General features: G+C 35.5%; 1 protein-coding gene across 1 annotated transcript in view; it reads right to left on the bottom strand.

Moving 5' to 3' along the window:
• MYOZ2 (myozenin 2) overlaps positions 1-14,693 on the bottom strand; it is a 34,316-nt gene extending 19,623 nt beyond the window's left edge. The window contains exons 1-2 of the mRNA XM_060012934.1: positions 14,521-14,693; positions 13,868-13,961 (exon numbers count right to left, since the gene is read on the bottom strand). Coding sequence (XP_059868917.1) covers positions 13,868-13,943 — 76 coding nt within the window. The 5' untranslated portion in view covers positions 13,944-13,961; positions 14,521-14,693. The remainder of the gene's footprint in view (positions 1-13,867; positions 13,962-14,520) is intronic.
• Positions 14,694-15,851: the final 1,158 nt, after the last annotated feature.

The following is a 15,851-nucleotide window of genomic DNA, read 5'->3' as shown; positions in this document are numbered from 1 at the left end:
GTAGTGTTAGTGGAGACCAGGTGGGGATTCTGAACTCCTACCCCCTCCTACTAGTAACTAAGTGACCCTCCTCAAGTTTCAGTAGGGGCCAACTGGGAAACCTTGACTTCCTACTTCCACCTGGCAGTGATGAGGTGGCACTCTCCTTCCCCTGCTGAAGCAGTGTCAGACTAGGATAGATAAAACAGAAGGCTTAAATAAGAGCAAGATTCTTAGAACATATTATGACAATATGCAGGCTCAAATAAAAAAATCATTTGTCATACCAAGAATCAGGAAGATCTCAAACTGAATGAAAAAAGACAGGTGCCAACATGAGGTGACTGAGATATTAAAATTAAATAACAAAGATTTTAAAGCAGCCATGATAAAAATACTTCAAAGAGCAATTACAAATTTCTGGAAACAAATGAAAGAAAAATAGAAAATTTTAGCAAAGAAATAAAAAATCATGGCAGAGAAATAAAAGTTGTAAAGAACCAAATGGAAACATTAGAACTGAAAAATAAAATACCCAAAATAAGAAGTTCAGTGGATGGATTCAGTAGCAGAATGGAGGGAATAAAGGAAAGAAATGGTGAATTGAGAGACAGAACAATGGAAATTACCCAATAATAACAACAGAGAAAAACAAATAGACTGGGGAAAAAAAAAAAAGAAAGCCTTAGGGATTGGTGTGACCAGAACAAAAGATACAGCATTTGTATCACTGAAGTCCCAGAAGGAGAGGAGGAGGCATGTGGGACTGGAAAAGTACACAAGGAAATAATGGCTGAAAACTTCCCCAATTTGGCAAGAGACATAAACCTACAGATTCAAGAAGCTAAAAGCATTCTATAAAAGATAAATCTATAGAACTCTACAACAAGACATATTATAAACTTCTAAAAACTAAAGACAATGGGAAAATCTTGAAAGCAGCCAGAGGAAAATGACAACTTACCTATAGGGAGAAAAAAATGAGAATGACAGTGGATTTCTCATTAGAAATCATGAAGTTCAGAAGGAAGTGGCACAAAAATGCTGAAAAAAAAGAAATGTCAACCCAGAATCTGATACCCAATGAAAATATTCTTTAGAAATAAAGGGGAAATTGAGACATCTTCAGACGAAGGAAAACTAGGAAATTTGTTGCCTGGAGACCTACCCTCGAAGAATGGTTCATGCTGTTACAACAAAATATCAAAGACTGGTGGCTAATAAACAACAGAAATATATTTCTCATAGGCCTGGAAGCTGAAAGTCTGAGATCTGTGTGCCAGCATAGTAGGTTCAGTTGAAATCATTCTTCTGAGTTGTAGACTGCCCACTTCTTACTGTGTTCTCACATGGTAGAAGGGACAAGAAAGCTCTCTTGGGCTTCTTTCATAAGGTCTTTAATATCATTCATGAAGACCCCACCCTCATGGCCTAGTCACTTCCCAAAGGCCCCATGTCCTAATACCATCAGGGACATTAAGATTTCAATATTTGAATTCTGGGGGGCCACAAATATTCAGACCATAGCAAATAACTAAATTAAGTTCTTTAAACAAAAGGGAAACAATAAAATAAGGAATCTTAGAACATCGGAACAAAAAAAGATTACAGTAAGCAAAAACGTGGGTAAATACAGTAAGCCTTCCTTCCCCTCTTGAGTTTTCTAAATTATGTTTGATCATAGAAGCAAAAATTATAAAACTCTGATATAAATATATGTAGAAAATAGTTAACACAATTTTATTATAAACAGGGGAGGGTAAATAGACATGAAGTTAGATAAGTTTTCTGTACTTCACTTGAACTGATAAAATGACAATATCCGTAGACTTTGATAAGTTAAGCACATATAATGTAATAGAACAACTACCAAAAACTATACAGGTACACTTGAAAAACTATAGATAAATAAAAATGGAATTCTGAAACATGTGCAAGTAATCCGTAGGAAGCTAGGAAAAAGAAAACAGAAGGGAAAAACAGAGACAACAAACAGAAAACAAAAAATAAACTGATAGACTTAAGCTCTACTACATCAGTAGTAGAGCTTAAATAAAAATATTCTAAATACCCTAATTAAAGGATAGAGACTAGCAGACTGGATTTTAAAACATGACCCAAGGGCTTCCCTGGTGGCGCAGTGGTTGAGAGTCCGCCTGCCGATGAAGGGGACATGGGTTTGTGCCCCGGTCCGGGAAGATCCCACATGCCACAGAGAGGCTGGGCCCATGAGCCATGGCCGCTGAGCCTGCACATCCAGAGCCTGTGCTCCTCAACGGGAGAGGCCACAACAGTGAGAGGCCCGCGTACCGCAAAAAAACAAAAAAACAAAACATGACCCAAATATAAGCTGTCTAGAAGAAACTCACTTCAAGTAAGTGCCTTGAACAATATAGGCAAGTTGAAAGTAACAGGATAGAAAAAGATATCAAGCAAACATTAATCAATGGAAAGCAGAAGCGCTTATGTTAATTCCAAAGTGGACTTCAGAGCAAAGAAAATTTCCAGAGACAGAGAACGTTATATAATGATTAAAGTGTCAATCCACCAAGAAGACCTAGAAATCCTAAATGTGTATGCACCAAAAAACAGAGCTGCAAATGGAACAAAAATTAATAGAACTAAAAGGAGAAATAGATAAACCCACAATTAGAGTTGGAGACTTCAACATTCCTCTCTCAACAAGTGATAGGACAACAGAGAGAAAATCAGCAAGGATATAAAAGAAATCAACAACACCATCAACCAGTAGGATATAATCCTACTGTTTATAAAATATTTATAAACAGCATAAAATATTCTACTGAACAACAATAGAACACACATTCTTTCCAAGTGCACATGGAGTATATACCAAGATAGACCAATATCTTGGACCATAAAGTAAGCTTCAACAAATTTAAAAGAATCAAAATTATATACAGTATGATCTCTGATCACAATGGAATCACACTAGAAATGAGTAACAAAAAGTTTACAGAAAAATCTCCAAACATTTGGAAACTAAAAAAAAAAATCACACTTCTAAACAATCCATGAGTCAAAGAAGAAGTCTCAAGGGAAATAAAAAAATTCATTGAACTCATTGAAATTAAAAATAGAGCATATCAGATTTATGGGGCACAGACAGTACAGTGCTGGGAGGGACATTTATAGCACTAAATGCATACATTAAAAAAAGAGGAAAAGTATCAAATCTATACTATAAACCCAAAGCAAGCAGAAGGAAGAAAATAATAAAGATAAGAGTAGAAATTAAAAACAGAAAAACAGTAGAGAAAAATCAGTTGAGCACAGAGTTGGCTTTTGAAAAGATCAGTAAAATTGACAAAACTCTAGCTAGACTGACACAGAAAAATAGAAATGTAGAAGATACAAATTACCAGTATCAGGAACAAAATAGGGGATATCACTACAGCCACTGCAGATAGCAAATGGATAAAAAGAGAATACTATGAACAACTCTACATGTAAATTCACATAAATTTGAAAACAGAAAAAATATGACCAATCCCTTGAAAAGCAGAAAGTAACACATCTCACCCAACATGAAGTAGATAATTTGATTAATCCTATAGCTATAAGGCAATTGAATTTATAATTCTAAAATCTCCCCCAAAAGATATCTTCAGACCTAGATGGTTTTACCAGAGAATTCTACCAAACATTTAAAGAAGAATTAACGCCAATGCTACATAGTCTCTTCCTGAAAACAGAAGATGAAGGAACACTTCCCAATTAACTTATTACCTTGATAGCTAACAGAAACAACACACAAAAAAAGAAGCTACAGATCAATATCCCTCATGCTTATAGAAGCAAAAATCTTTACCAAAATATTAGTAAATAGAATTCAACAATACAGAAAAAGAATTCTATACCATGAATAAGTGGGGTTTATTCCAGGGATACAAGATTGGTTCAATATTCAGAAATCAATGTATTCTACCATATTAAATGGCTAAAGAAGAAAAATTACATGATCATACCTTTGGGATCTAGGGCTGGACGAAATGTTGTTAAACTTGACACCAAAAGCACAGTCCATAAAAGGAACTTTGCTTAATTAAGCAAAATTAAATACTTTTGCTCTGAGAAAGACTGTGTTAAGAGGATGAAAAAACAAACTACAGAGTAGGAAACAATATTTGCAAACCACATATTTGAAAACAGACTAGAATATATAAAGAACTCTTAAAACTCATCAGTAAAAAAGCAAGCAATCCAATTAGAACGTGGGCAAAAGACAGGAAGAGATATTTCACTGAAGAAGATATACAGATGGCAAATAAGCATAGGAAAAGATGTTCAACATTATTAGTCATTAGAAAGATGCAAATTAAAACCATGAGATATAACTATACACATATCAGAATGGCCAAAATGAAAAATAGTGACAGCATCTAATGCTGGGGAGGGTGTGGAGAAACTGGATCACTCATACATCACTGTTGGAAATGTAAAATGGTACAGCCACCCTAGAAAATAATTTAATAGGCTCTGTTAAAAACTGAACATAGGACTACCAGCAATACTGGGCATTTATCCCAGTGAAATGAAAGCTTATGTGCATACAAAAACCTATACACAAATGGTCATAGCAGCTTTATTCTTAATAATAATAAAAGAAACAACTCAAATGTACTTTAATGAGTAGGTAAAAAGTTAAAAACACTGTGGTCCATCCAAAGCATGGTACTCAGCAATAAAAACGAACAAACTATTGAAACACAGCAAATGGATCTATCTTGAGGGAATTACACTGAGTGAAAAAAGCCAATCCCCAAAGGTTACATACTGTATGATTCCATTTTATAGCATCTTAAAATGAAAAGATATATATATATAAATGGGAGACATTAGTGATTGGTAGGACTCTCTTGACTGCATGAATATCAATATTCTGGTTGTGATATTGTACTATACTTTTACAAGATGTTGCTCTTGTGGGAAACTGGGAAAAGGTACGTGGGATTGCTTGGTATTCTTTCTTACAGCTCCATGTAAACTACATTTATATCAAAATTAAAAGTTTAATAGAGCTATCAAGCCATGAAAAGACATGAATGGCCCTTAAATGTATATTGCTAAGTGAAAAAAGCCAGTCTGTAATGGCTACTATATGACTCCAACTCTATGACATTCTGGAAAAGACAAAACCTTGGAAGACAGTAAAAGAATCACTGGCTGCCAAGCGGCTGTGTGGAGGGAGTGGAGATGAAGAGGTTGAGCACAGGGGAATCTTAGGGCAGTGAGACTCTTCTGTATGATACTGTAATGGCAGACGAGTGACAGTGTGCATTCATGAAAACCCATAGGACAGTGCCGCACAGTGTGAAACTTTATGTAAACTGTGGACTTCAGTTAATAATACTACGTCGATATTGGTCCGTCAATCATAACGAGTATAACGCACTAATGCAAGATGGTAATAATAGGAGAAACTGTGTGTTGGGAGGAGAAGGGGTATATAGGAACATTATACTATACTTTCTGTTTAGTTTTTCTGTAAACCTAAAACCGCTCTAAAAAATAAAGTCTATTATTAAAAAAATGTTCAATTTAAAAAATTTCCATAGCCCTTCCTAATGCAGCGCAGAGTGGCATTGTCTACTCTCTAAGGTGAAAAAAAAAAAAAATTACAGTCCCCAGGGTTGGCAGAAATAGCTTATGGAAGAGGAATGAAGGTGCACAGCAGGGTAGATGAGGATATTTTACAGTTTCCTGGGATTTGTTTGCCAGCTCTGCTGAGTTCTACAGGGAATATTCACTATTGTTTATTTGCAAGTGTTTGGAGTCTGTTACTGTGTGCTAGCAACATGGAAGGAGCTGGATTATTTTTCAGTGTGTCTATGAATATATCCCTCAGTGTTCTAGAAAGTGTGACAGGAGTGGACTGTTTCAGCTTTTTGATTCTGGAATCAAAATAGCAAGTTCCCTTTAGATCGCAAATGACCAAAAAGACACAATATGGCTTATAGTAATTTGATGCAATACTACGGGGTGGAGGGGAAATCTCCTTTAAATGCTTCTTAAAATAATTCAATTAGCAATGCAAGAGAGAGAAACAGGATAAAATAATAACACAGAAAATCGAAATCGATAGATTTTTTTTGTCCATTAACCTTCTAGGAATACACATTCTATGTAATGTATTTATATATGACAAATAATGTTTTTAAACAAATGTTTTAATGGGACATTTTCAGGAAATAAAAATGCCCCAAAGCAGGCAGCCACTAGAAAATGCAAAAACAACAGTCTTTATATTATAGCAATGGAATCTCTCCTTACAGTTAAGGCTACAAAGTTTTTTCATAAGGAAACCAAAACAGGGATGCAGCTTTTCTCTTTCTCTCCTTTTCTGTTACCAATTTGAGTCATTATAAACAGTTAAATGAAAATAGAGGAGCTAGAAAAAGGAATAGCATATTATTATGTTATTTTCTATAAGTTCTAAATTTCAAGCTATGGCATAAGTTTAATTTGGGGATCCCAAGACAAAAATTTGAGAAAATGTTTTTATCTCATTTTCCTCTTCCTAATGGCCCCCAGTATTAGCTGATTCCACCAATGTTTCTGAAATAACCACATGCCCTACTTGAATTCCATCCCTCTGGCCACTTAGATTTACAATAGTTTTCTGGGGTATATTTGACAGGAATTAATTAACCTTTGTGATTGATACAGGAACAGGTGTGTGACCTGACCTAGGTCAATGAGGCAAAATATCAGGACTTTTCTTTGTGTACATTGTGTCAAAGATACTTTCTTTTCCTGCTGCAGGTAAGCACGGATGTATATTGCCCAGGAAACTGTTGGTATGCACTTGATAAAATGATAGAGCCAGATGTGGGGTGAAGCTTACCCCAAGAAAATCAGAGCAGAGGGAGAAAGAAACCTGGTCCTTAATGGCATACTTGAGCTGCCAGATGAAGACTTATCAAATCACCTCTGAACTTTTCAGTTATGTGAGGCAATAAATTCCCTTTAGTTCGTTTCTGATTTTCTGCTATTTTCAACTAAAAGCATGCTAACTATGGTTATTCTCTTCAGATCTTCATCTCACTGATGTAGGTCCAAAAAGTCTATTAAGATTGGAATCAAGAAAGAGTAAAGAAGAATAGCCTAGAAGCCCAGCAATGGGGGCCTCGAAGAGGAGAGGAAAAAAAGAGCAGAAGTATAAAATATGGATATACCTCTGGCCAGACTCATTTGGGCTCATAAGAAACATTCACTCCTTTTTAGCAAAACACAGTAATCATCACCCAAGTTGCTACAAGGAGTAGATGTGCAGCAAGAGCCATGAAGAACTTACCTACCCTCAATAATCAGTTGGTACAATCCATTATTACTAGTAAATTTATACCACAAGAGAGGAGATAAAAGAGACAAAAAGGAAAGAGGAGAAGGCACACAAAATAATTGACCAACTCTCAACTCTCTTTGCTTATTCTTCATACTTACTTCTACTACCTTTAAGCCTAAATTTTCTCCCTCTTACTCTGCAAGTAACAGACAGTGAGTTAATAGTTGGCTTTGAGTGACCATCTAAAGGTCCTGTGTATCTCTGGGACCAGAAGCACTGCATGAGAAATCTAGTGGTGTGTGGAGCAGGCTTGTACTGGTTCACAAGAGTCGACTGATAAATTTTCAGAAATTCTGTTAGCCAGTAGTTAAACTCAGTGAACATAACCACTATTAAAATTAAATTATATAAACTTAATAATAAGTTATATTAAAAAGAAAGCAATAAATACTCAAAAATATCACTTTCTAAATGTTTTACTCCTTTTTGCTATTATCTATGCTCTTGATGTTTTCTTATATCTATTATATCTGTATGGTGGAAATACTGTATAGTGTTGTATTACTACACATCTCTTCCCAACTCTGCATTCAGTTTCTCCTTGATGGTAGCTCAAAATTGGCCATGGCAAGAGTATTTATACCACAGAAATTGGCAAATTCTACAAACCAAGGCATTTTTCCCCCCAAAGAACCAGTTAAATATTCACTAGCATACTGATAGAGACATAGGAACATTTTAAGTCAATATATTTTGCATAAACAAACAAACAATAAAAGACATAAACTAAATTCTCCAAGGTTTTTTTTTCCCCTTCCCTTCCAGTAGTCAAGTTTATGATGTAATTGGCGCTGGAGTTCCAGACCATCTGTGAGTTGGGAAATCTAATGTATGAACACTTTCATTTACTTAAACTTTCAGAGTGAAAAGAATGGTGTCAACTGAGCAGATAGAATCCAAGTTCAGCTGTTCCCTGCCCTTTATTGCAAACCTCTGTGCAGGGTCTTAACAGTGTGTTTAATCTGGATGCCTGATAAATGATATAACTTATTCAGGGTTCATATCCTTGCCCTGATGGATTAGAAGGTTGTCTTTGTGGCATTAGATCATCTATTGAAAATAATATTGCTAGGCATGCTTTCCTGTTAATGTCGTTTATAGTGATCCAGAATTTTCCATTTATTCTTTAAAGATTTTATAGGACTTAATCTATTATAGTTTGCTATTATTTTAAGGAAATAATGATTATTTTGGAATAAATATCTAATTATAAAAAACTATTACAATATAACTTTAGTGTCTTGACCATTATCAAATTAATTCACAAAAACCTCCACATTTTTCAATCTACTAGAAATATTTAATAATTGTAATCAATATTCTTTCTCAGTAATGTCCTCAAATGTGCATTATTTTTGTAGCTAAATTAAGATTTAAAATCTTACATTAAAAAGTTCAAACTTTTGATTTTTGAATATACTTTCCTTCCACTTTAACCATATTACTATGAGTACTGGAAACCAAATGGAAAATTGCATTTTATTGGGAGAGTATCAGTGATCTTTGAAAATGTGATCAATTCCTTTTTCAAACCTTTCTTCAATATGTAGTCTTATGAGCAGACACTGAACCTAAATTCCTCCAAAAATCATTTTTTTTTCACATTTATATCATAGGTTAACATTCTACAACTTAGTCAACAAGGACTTATGTGTGCACAGGTAGTTCTGTATTTTTAATTTGTAATTTTGATCCTGCCAAAGTTACATATTTAGTTAGATCAGTGAATCCAATTCATAGTTTGTAAAGATACCCACTTATAAATAATAGTAGTAAGACGAAAGATCTTTTAAAACTGTTTCGCCATGATTCACGGGCAGCTGCAATTCTGGTAAAATGGGCAAAACCACAGAAGGGGAGATAACTGAAATTGATTTGCTTTAGGGTGGTCCTATCAATTTACTTAAAAGCCTGATTGAAGCCAAGAGATTTTCTCTACACTTAACAGGACTCTTCTGCCTGTTTACAGACAGTTGGCCTGTGTAGATTGAATAATAGTCCATAAATATACATTATTGCATACTGCAACATGCATATATACATATTATATAAAAGTTAATAGTCCAGACTGTGGTTTTGAATAATACTTGAAAAGTCTACATTTGATTAAAAGTTTATTAGTAATCTTTAATAATTTTCTGTAGATTAAAAAGTTGATTTTGAAACTCATCTGGGATTCTATATTTTCCTATTTCATATCTCCTTGCCTTGATTTGAGTTCAAAAATTTACTGTTAATGTATTACCATTCAATAACTGTGTAAATCTATAAACATTTAAAAAATGAGATTACCAATGTATTGAATTATGCAAATTGAGTTACACAAACCAGTAATTCATCTAGTACTATTTATAGGACGTATATCTAGAGCATATTAGAGTGAAAAAGGCAACAAAGAAATGATGTTCATCATTCTTCTAGGATGATAGAATATGGCAAGAATTAAACATTGTAATTTCAACTTTGGTATAAATTGGAAGTTAGCCTAGTTCTCTGCTGCTACTTTGCTGGAGAGCGTTATTAGAGGTTTAGAAATCTATGGCATGCTTAGAAAAATCCATGATTTCACAACATATTATTGCACACCAATTTTCAAGATAAAGCATGCTTTTTCTTCGGGTTATGAGAATGCTAATGTGAAATTTTAAACCAAAGAAAACTAACAAATTTGTACATTAAGCATTAGGTTAAGTTCTTTTTCTCCCCTAGACTTTTTACATTTGATCTGTAGTGTTTAAGTCCTTCCTGGTGTCCTCATTTTTATATTGATGACTTGATTAATTATACTTTAAGATATGCTTATACAGGAAAAGTAAAAGGGGTCTTCACATTATCTTTTGTCTGAAAGTCAAGACATTATATCTATGCTTTTCAAAGTACCCCTGCAATTTGTGTTAATATTATCACTGCCTCTGTTATTGGTGGAAAAACTCAAATACACTGATGTTTGAGCACATAGCTCAATTTATTAGAATCATGAAATTTTAGAATTAGATGACTCAACAGATCCAACCTCTTCATTTTCAGATGAGGTATCTGCTGTCTGGTCTGGAACTCAGGGCTTCTGGTACGATATCAACAACAGCACTCCATTTAGAACCTGGCTTCCTGTTTTCAGACCACAGACTAAACTCTTTTCCTGAAATCGCAAAAACAATCTGCTCAGTCCTCTTCTGTGTGCTGGGAAAAGCTGTTCACCAGTCATGAGGGAAAAAACAAACAAAAAAAAAACATACCAAAAAAGCCCTCACAGAGCCCAGGTGTGAAAACTGTAGGGTGACTGAAACAACTGTAGTCTTTTTATTTCTGAAGCTCTTCTTCTAAACTGTCAGCAATATCTGTGCTTAAGATCAGGGGACAGCATACTCCCAGTTCTTAGATAATTTTAATTCCTATTCCTTTTCCCCACCATTTCTGGACGGATGCCAGTTGCTCTAGAGTGCCTCTCCTTCCTCCATTCTCATTCCCCATTCTCTTTCTCTATAGAATTATTACTTCCTATTCTTTTATCCTTCCCTCTCTCTCTCCCTTCCTTCAGTAGTCAAGTCTCAAATGAGTTACTGAGTGAGAGAGAAACATGATCACCACTGGAGAATATGTACAGCATCAGGAGTAAATAGCACAGGGCTGGTGGGCATGGAACCATTATAAGCCATCTTTTCTTGCCTCCACAACTAATTCATGACAGATAATGGCAAAGTATTTTGGTGTTTTTGTCTTTTAGAATGGCACTTGTTATACAGTTGCAACATGGCTCTGATATTTCTGTTTAAAGCTTCTGGGTTTTGCATCACAGTAGTAACACAAAACAGCTACTAATCATCAGCTCTAACACTTTTAATATTGATGTTGATGACCATGTTGATGATCATCATGATATGATGCTGAGGATGGTCTGTCTGAAGGTATAGAGCCTTAGTGTTAGGAGATACTTTTCATTAATTACTTTTGCTTCTGGTACATTATTTGACACCAAATCATTATGGATCCATAATGAGTGAACAATTTGGCATATAGTTAGTAGAGGCTGTGAGTTATCTACATTTTTACTTGTGCTATCCAGTTCTATGTATTTTAGTCTATATGGGTAGGATTTCTCAGTAATTCTTTGAGGTTATTTCTCCTTCAGATTCAATGAGTGCTCTGATGAAAAACTCTCCTTTTTGATTCTTATATTTTCCTACTGATCATCTCAAGGCTCACCAGCTATAGTCTCTCTCCCCACAGCAAGAACTGGACTGAACTCCTAGCTCAGGTTTAGAAGACAGCTCATTTAGCCATCTCATTGTCACATTTCATTCTCCTCCAGGCTAAATGTCTTTGAAGAGTGATATAAAAAATAAATGAATTATAATACTGAAAAAAAAATCTTGATGCACAAGGGGAGAAGGGAGTGGGAGAAGAACTTCAAATAGCTTCTCTATTCATTTTTGTAGAGGACAATCCAGTCCAAATTTTAATTAGTCTTAGAATTAAGATCAAAAGAGTTGCATGCTTTATCTTAAATTATCCAGGTTTTTGTTGGTTGAAGTGTTTGAAAGTTTGGAGAATTATTCCCAGAAATGTTTCTCTGCAGTCCATGTCTCATTTCTGCCTCCTTAGAAAAAATGATACTCCCCTAGCTCCAGATCTCTAAACACTATGTCATATACAAATAGTAAAGTTCCATGTAAGATGTCAGAGGAAATAAAAGAGGGAAATTATTTAAACTGCTTCCTAAAGTACTGCAGCTGTTTTATCTGAGATGAGTTAAGAAAGAAGTCTGTGATTATCCCTGTTATCTGTAGTACTTGACCTCCAAACAAAGGCAGAGCATGTGACTCCATTTAAGGGACTAGAAATCTTCCCGTGACTTGGGAGGGAGGGCTTCAGCAGACTTTACTTGGCCAGGACCTGTTGGTGGTGAGATTATAGTCTTGAGGGTTTTTTTCCCCTTGAGATATAATTGTACTTTTTCTTTATATTTCATAAAAAAATAAAAGTTATATTATAAAAAAAGGAAAAGATACTCTTATAGGTCTATGTCAGAAATAAGAGAGTAGAATCCAACACATGATTTAAACTGGGAATACATTAAAATGATGGATTGATTTATGATTATGATGCAATTAGAAAATGATAACTTATCCCAAGCCTAGTTTTAAGATAAATAATTTAGTCTCAAACTCAAGTGATTATCTGATTTTTTCCTTATTGATCAAGGAAACTATTAAAACAATTTCAAGTAAACTACATGAAGCAGGAAATACAAAGAAGTGCAAAAATTTAAAAGAAGCCTGAATTTTGGAACCTTGCATTGGTACAAATTTAGTTCTGGTGTCTGATTCAGAATTATTTTCACTTTATTCCAAACTAGTTTGACATCTTAGTAAAACATGGGTCTAAGTTGAATCCAGTATGGTGATTTTGTACTGCAAAAAAATAGAAAACAAAACTTAATAACAGAACCCTTTAGATATGACTGCATTGTGGGGGGAAGCATCTAACACAGTCTCTGATTGGTTCTATTCAGCTTGCTTTATGGAAGGTGAAATATGAAAATGCTATACTTATGCCTTTTCCTAGCTACCTGGTGAAAGATCTCATTGCTCTAGGTCTTAGTATTGTTCAGGTAAAAGGTCACATTCCTTGTTAATAGAAGGGAAATAAGGAGGTGCCCTGAAAACTCCACAAATATATTCTGGAATGGCTCAAATCAGCCCTTAAAACTATCTAGATATTCTACTTATTAACTTTTAAAATTGATGCTATCCTTTGCTCAATTTCCTTTATAACAATCAAAGTTGAATTTCCCTTATAACAATCAAAATGCAATGTATAAAGCATTACTTTCTAGAGTGTTTTGCTAGAACTTAGAGAAGAGAGTGGAATATCATCTTGCATCTAATTTATATTAATTTTTTTTTGAGTTATATGCTTGAGACTATAAGAAATCTATATTTTCCTAGAAATTATAAATAGAAGTAGATTTCCACACAGAGTATCTCGGTAAATCAGTTACTAAATATGAAGACTGGTTTCAGGGTTAAAGAAGTTCACAATGAATATGAATTCCAACTTAACACCTTTTTTTAAAAAAAAAAAAAAAGGACGCTAGAACAGATTTTGAATGATTTATGTAATATAAGGTAAAAGAAATCAAGATAGATCTTGTGGGATGGACGATGTAGACAAGATTGTATGAGACCTGTCCAAAAAAGAGAAAAAAAGATCTGAGAGTGGTGATATTAACTTATAACGTGAAATGTGAAAGGCAAGCCAAGTAGAATGTACATCAGCTGTCAGATTGCTTCATTCCTTTAGAGCAGTTGTTCATCTGAAAATAGCTTTCAAATGAGAAAGGATGACTACAAAAGGATTAGTTACCATAGGCTGTTATACACCCCCTAGAGCTCCAGGTTTGTTATGACAGAATAGCAAGAATTTAAAGGAAGTAAACTATAGAATATTAAATAACATCAGGAAGAGTCTACATTAATGCTGAGCTATATTATTGCTGTGAAGGGTTTTCACTGATACCATTTCCATGGATTTCCTTCATGATGGCTGATGCTTGCTGTTTCCTCTGCTTCACCATGGTATTATGTGATAGCATGATTTTTTTGTTCCCTCCCTGTGAAAAATAAAGGAACATTATTGAGGCAATGTCAAGAACTCATTTGGAGTGTTTTATAATCATCCTTTTGAGAGACAGCATCTTTGTTCTTTATTAAGAGTTTATTATTGCTTTCTACTGAAAGACTTTAATACCATTCCTTGTCTGGTGACAGAGCATGCTATTCATTGACAGGCAATGTCACAGTGAACAGAGGCTGTTTCTCAGAGTTTCCAGCCCAGTCTTATCTATATACTAGTACAATGATTATTGGGCAATAAGAAACAATGAAAGAGCTGGACTCCTTTCCCCTTCCTCTCTCTTTTCCACAGTTTATTTTAATCTGTCATTGTTTCCTTACTGGCCTCCATTTGTACCAACATCACAGTACATCAATTCCAGCAAATTGTAAGAATGAAGAAAGGACGCCAGATTAAACCAGAACTCTTTGGTGGTAGTATTTTAATATTGGCATCAACAGCTGTCCTTTAAAGCAAAAAAGCCCATTAATGAGTCACAACTCTGAACTTCCTTGGACAACTGACTAAGAGAACATTTTAGGAAACAATATACTTACCTTGCTCTTAGACCGTGCTTTTCAGGAAGGATGAATCCTGATTTGTGGAGGAAAGACTGGAGATGGAATATGGATGGCACTTGGGCCCGATGGTTTTTATCCTTGAGCCTGGGATAGCATGGTCCCTAGCTCTGACTCAAACTGGGGACTGAGCCTTTCTGAAGAGACTGGCATCCAGCTGACATCAACTGACTATATATAGCACCAAATACTTCAGCTACTCATATCTTCCTGGCAAAAGGGAGGAACCAAGAAAGATTAGGTTCTCTCCATTGTGTTTCTAGTTTGTGAGATGTTTGAATGAACATACAGAAGGTTTTTATGGAGTACCTTCTGTTTGAAGAGATACTAGCCAAAAAAGAGTTTTAAAACTTTTAAAGATGTACCCCTTACATTACATCTTAATTGAGGTGGCAAAAGATACATATTGAATACGTCAATTAGAACAGAATGATAGATTATTAACAATTAACATGAAAGTATTGACCATAATATCTAAGGAGTTTCAAGAAGAAAGAAAGCAATATGGGGCAGATCAATAGTGCCATCCCTTAAGCAAGAGTGAGAACCTATAGTAAGTTCAGAAAAATGTGTTATATTTGAATGGCGAAGTGGGGGAGCATTCTGTAATGGGCCTTAGAGGTTGAGCCTTGAAGCTATCTGAGTAAAAGCTTAGACTCACAGCTGGGTCATGAGTCTTTCTGAAGAGACCCTGTAGAGAACAGTGCCTGCAAAGTTGACTGATCTCTGCAAGGTCTGGAGTCAAGGATTTCTGTTTGGGAATCAGGATAAGAAGTTGGGAAGGTAGGCCATGTTGGCCTCCTTGCTGGTCTTTGAACACAGAAGCATGTTCCCTCCCACATCCAGGCTTTGGCTCTTACTATTTCCCACTTCCTGGAACATGCTCTCCCCCTACCACTTGGCTTACTCATGCATTCAGGACTCCCCCCAACTATTGATTCCTCATAAAGTCCTTCCCCAGTCACCCTGTCTAAAATATCACATGGGGCTTCCCTGGTGGCACAGTGGTTGAGAGTCCGCCTGCCAATGCAGGGGACACGGGTTCGTGTCCCGGTCTGGGAAGATCCCACATGCCGCGGAGCGGCTGGGCCCGTGAGCCATGGCCGCTGAGCCTGCACGTCCGGAGCCTGTGCTCCGCAGCGGGAGAGGCCACAGCAGTGAGAGGCCCACGTACCGCAAAAAGAAAAAAATAAAATATCACATGGTGCCACACTCTAATCCCTTACTCTGCTTTACTTTTTAAATATTTTTGTATTAGTTAAGATTAAAGTCGAATGGGAGTGACAGAAAACCCTAAAAACAGAAATTTC

The sequence above is a fragment of the Delphinus delphis genome, chromosome 5, assembly GCF_949987515.2.
Source record: "Delphinus delphis chromosome 5, mDelDel1.2, whole genome shotgun sequence".
NCBI classification, from domain to species: domain Eukaryota; kingdom Metazoa; phylum Chordata; class Mammalia; order Artiodactyla; family Delphinidae; genus Delphinus; species Delphinus delphis.
The sequence above is the reverse complement of the archived record's forward strand: the minus strand, read 5'-3'. Positions and strand labels throughout refer to the sequence as shown.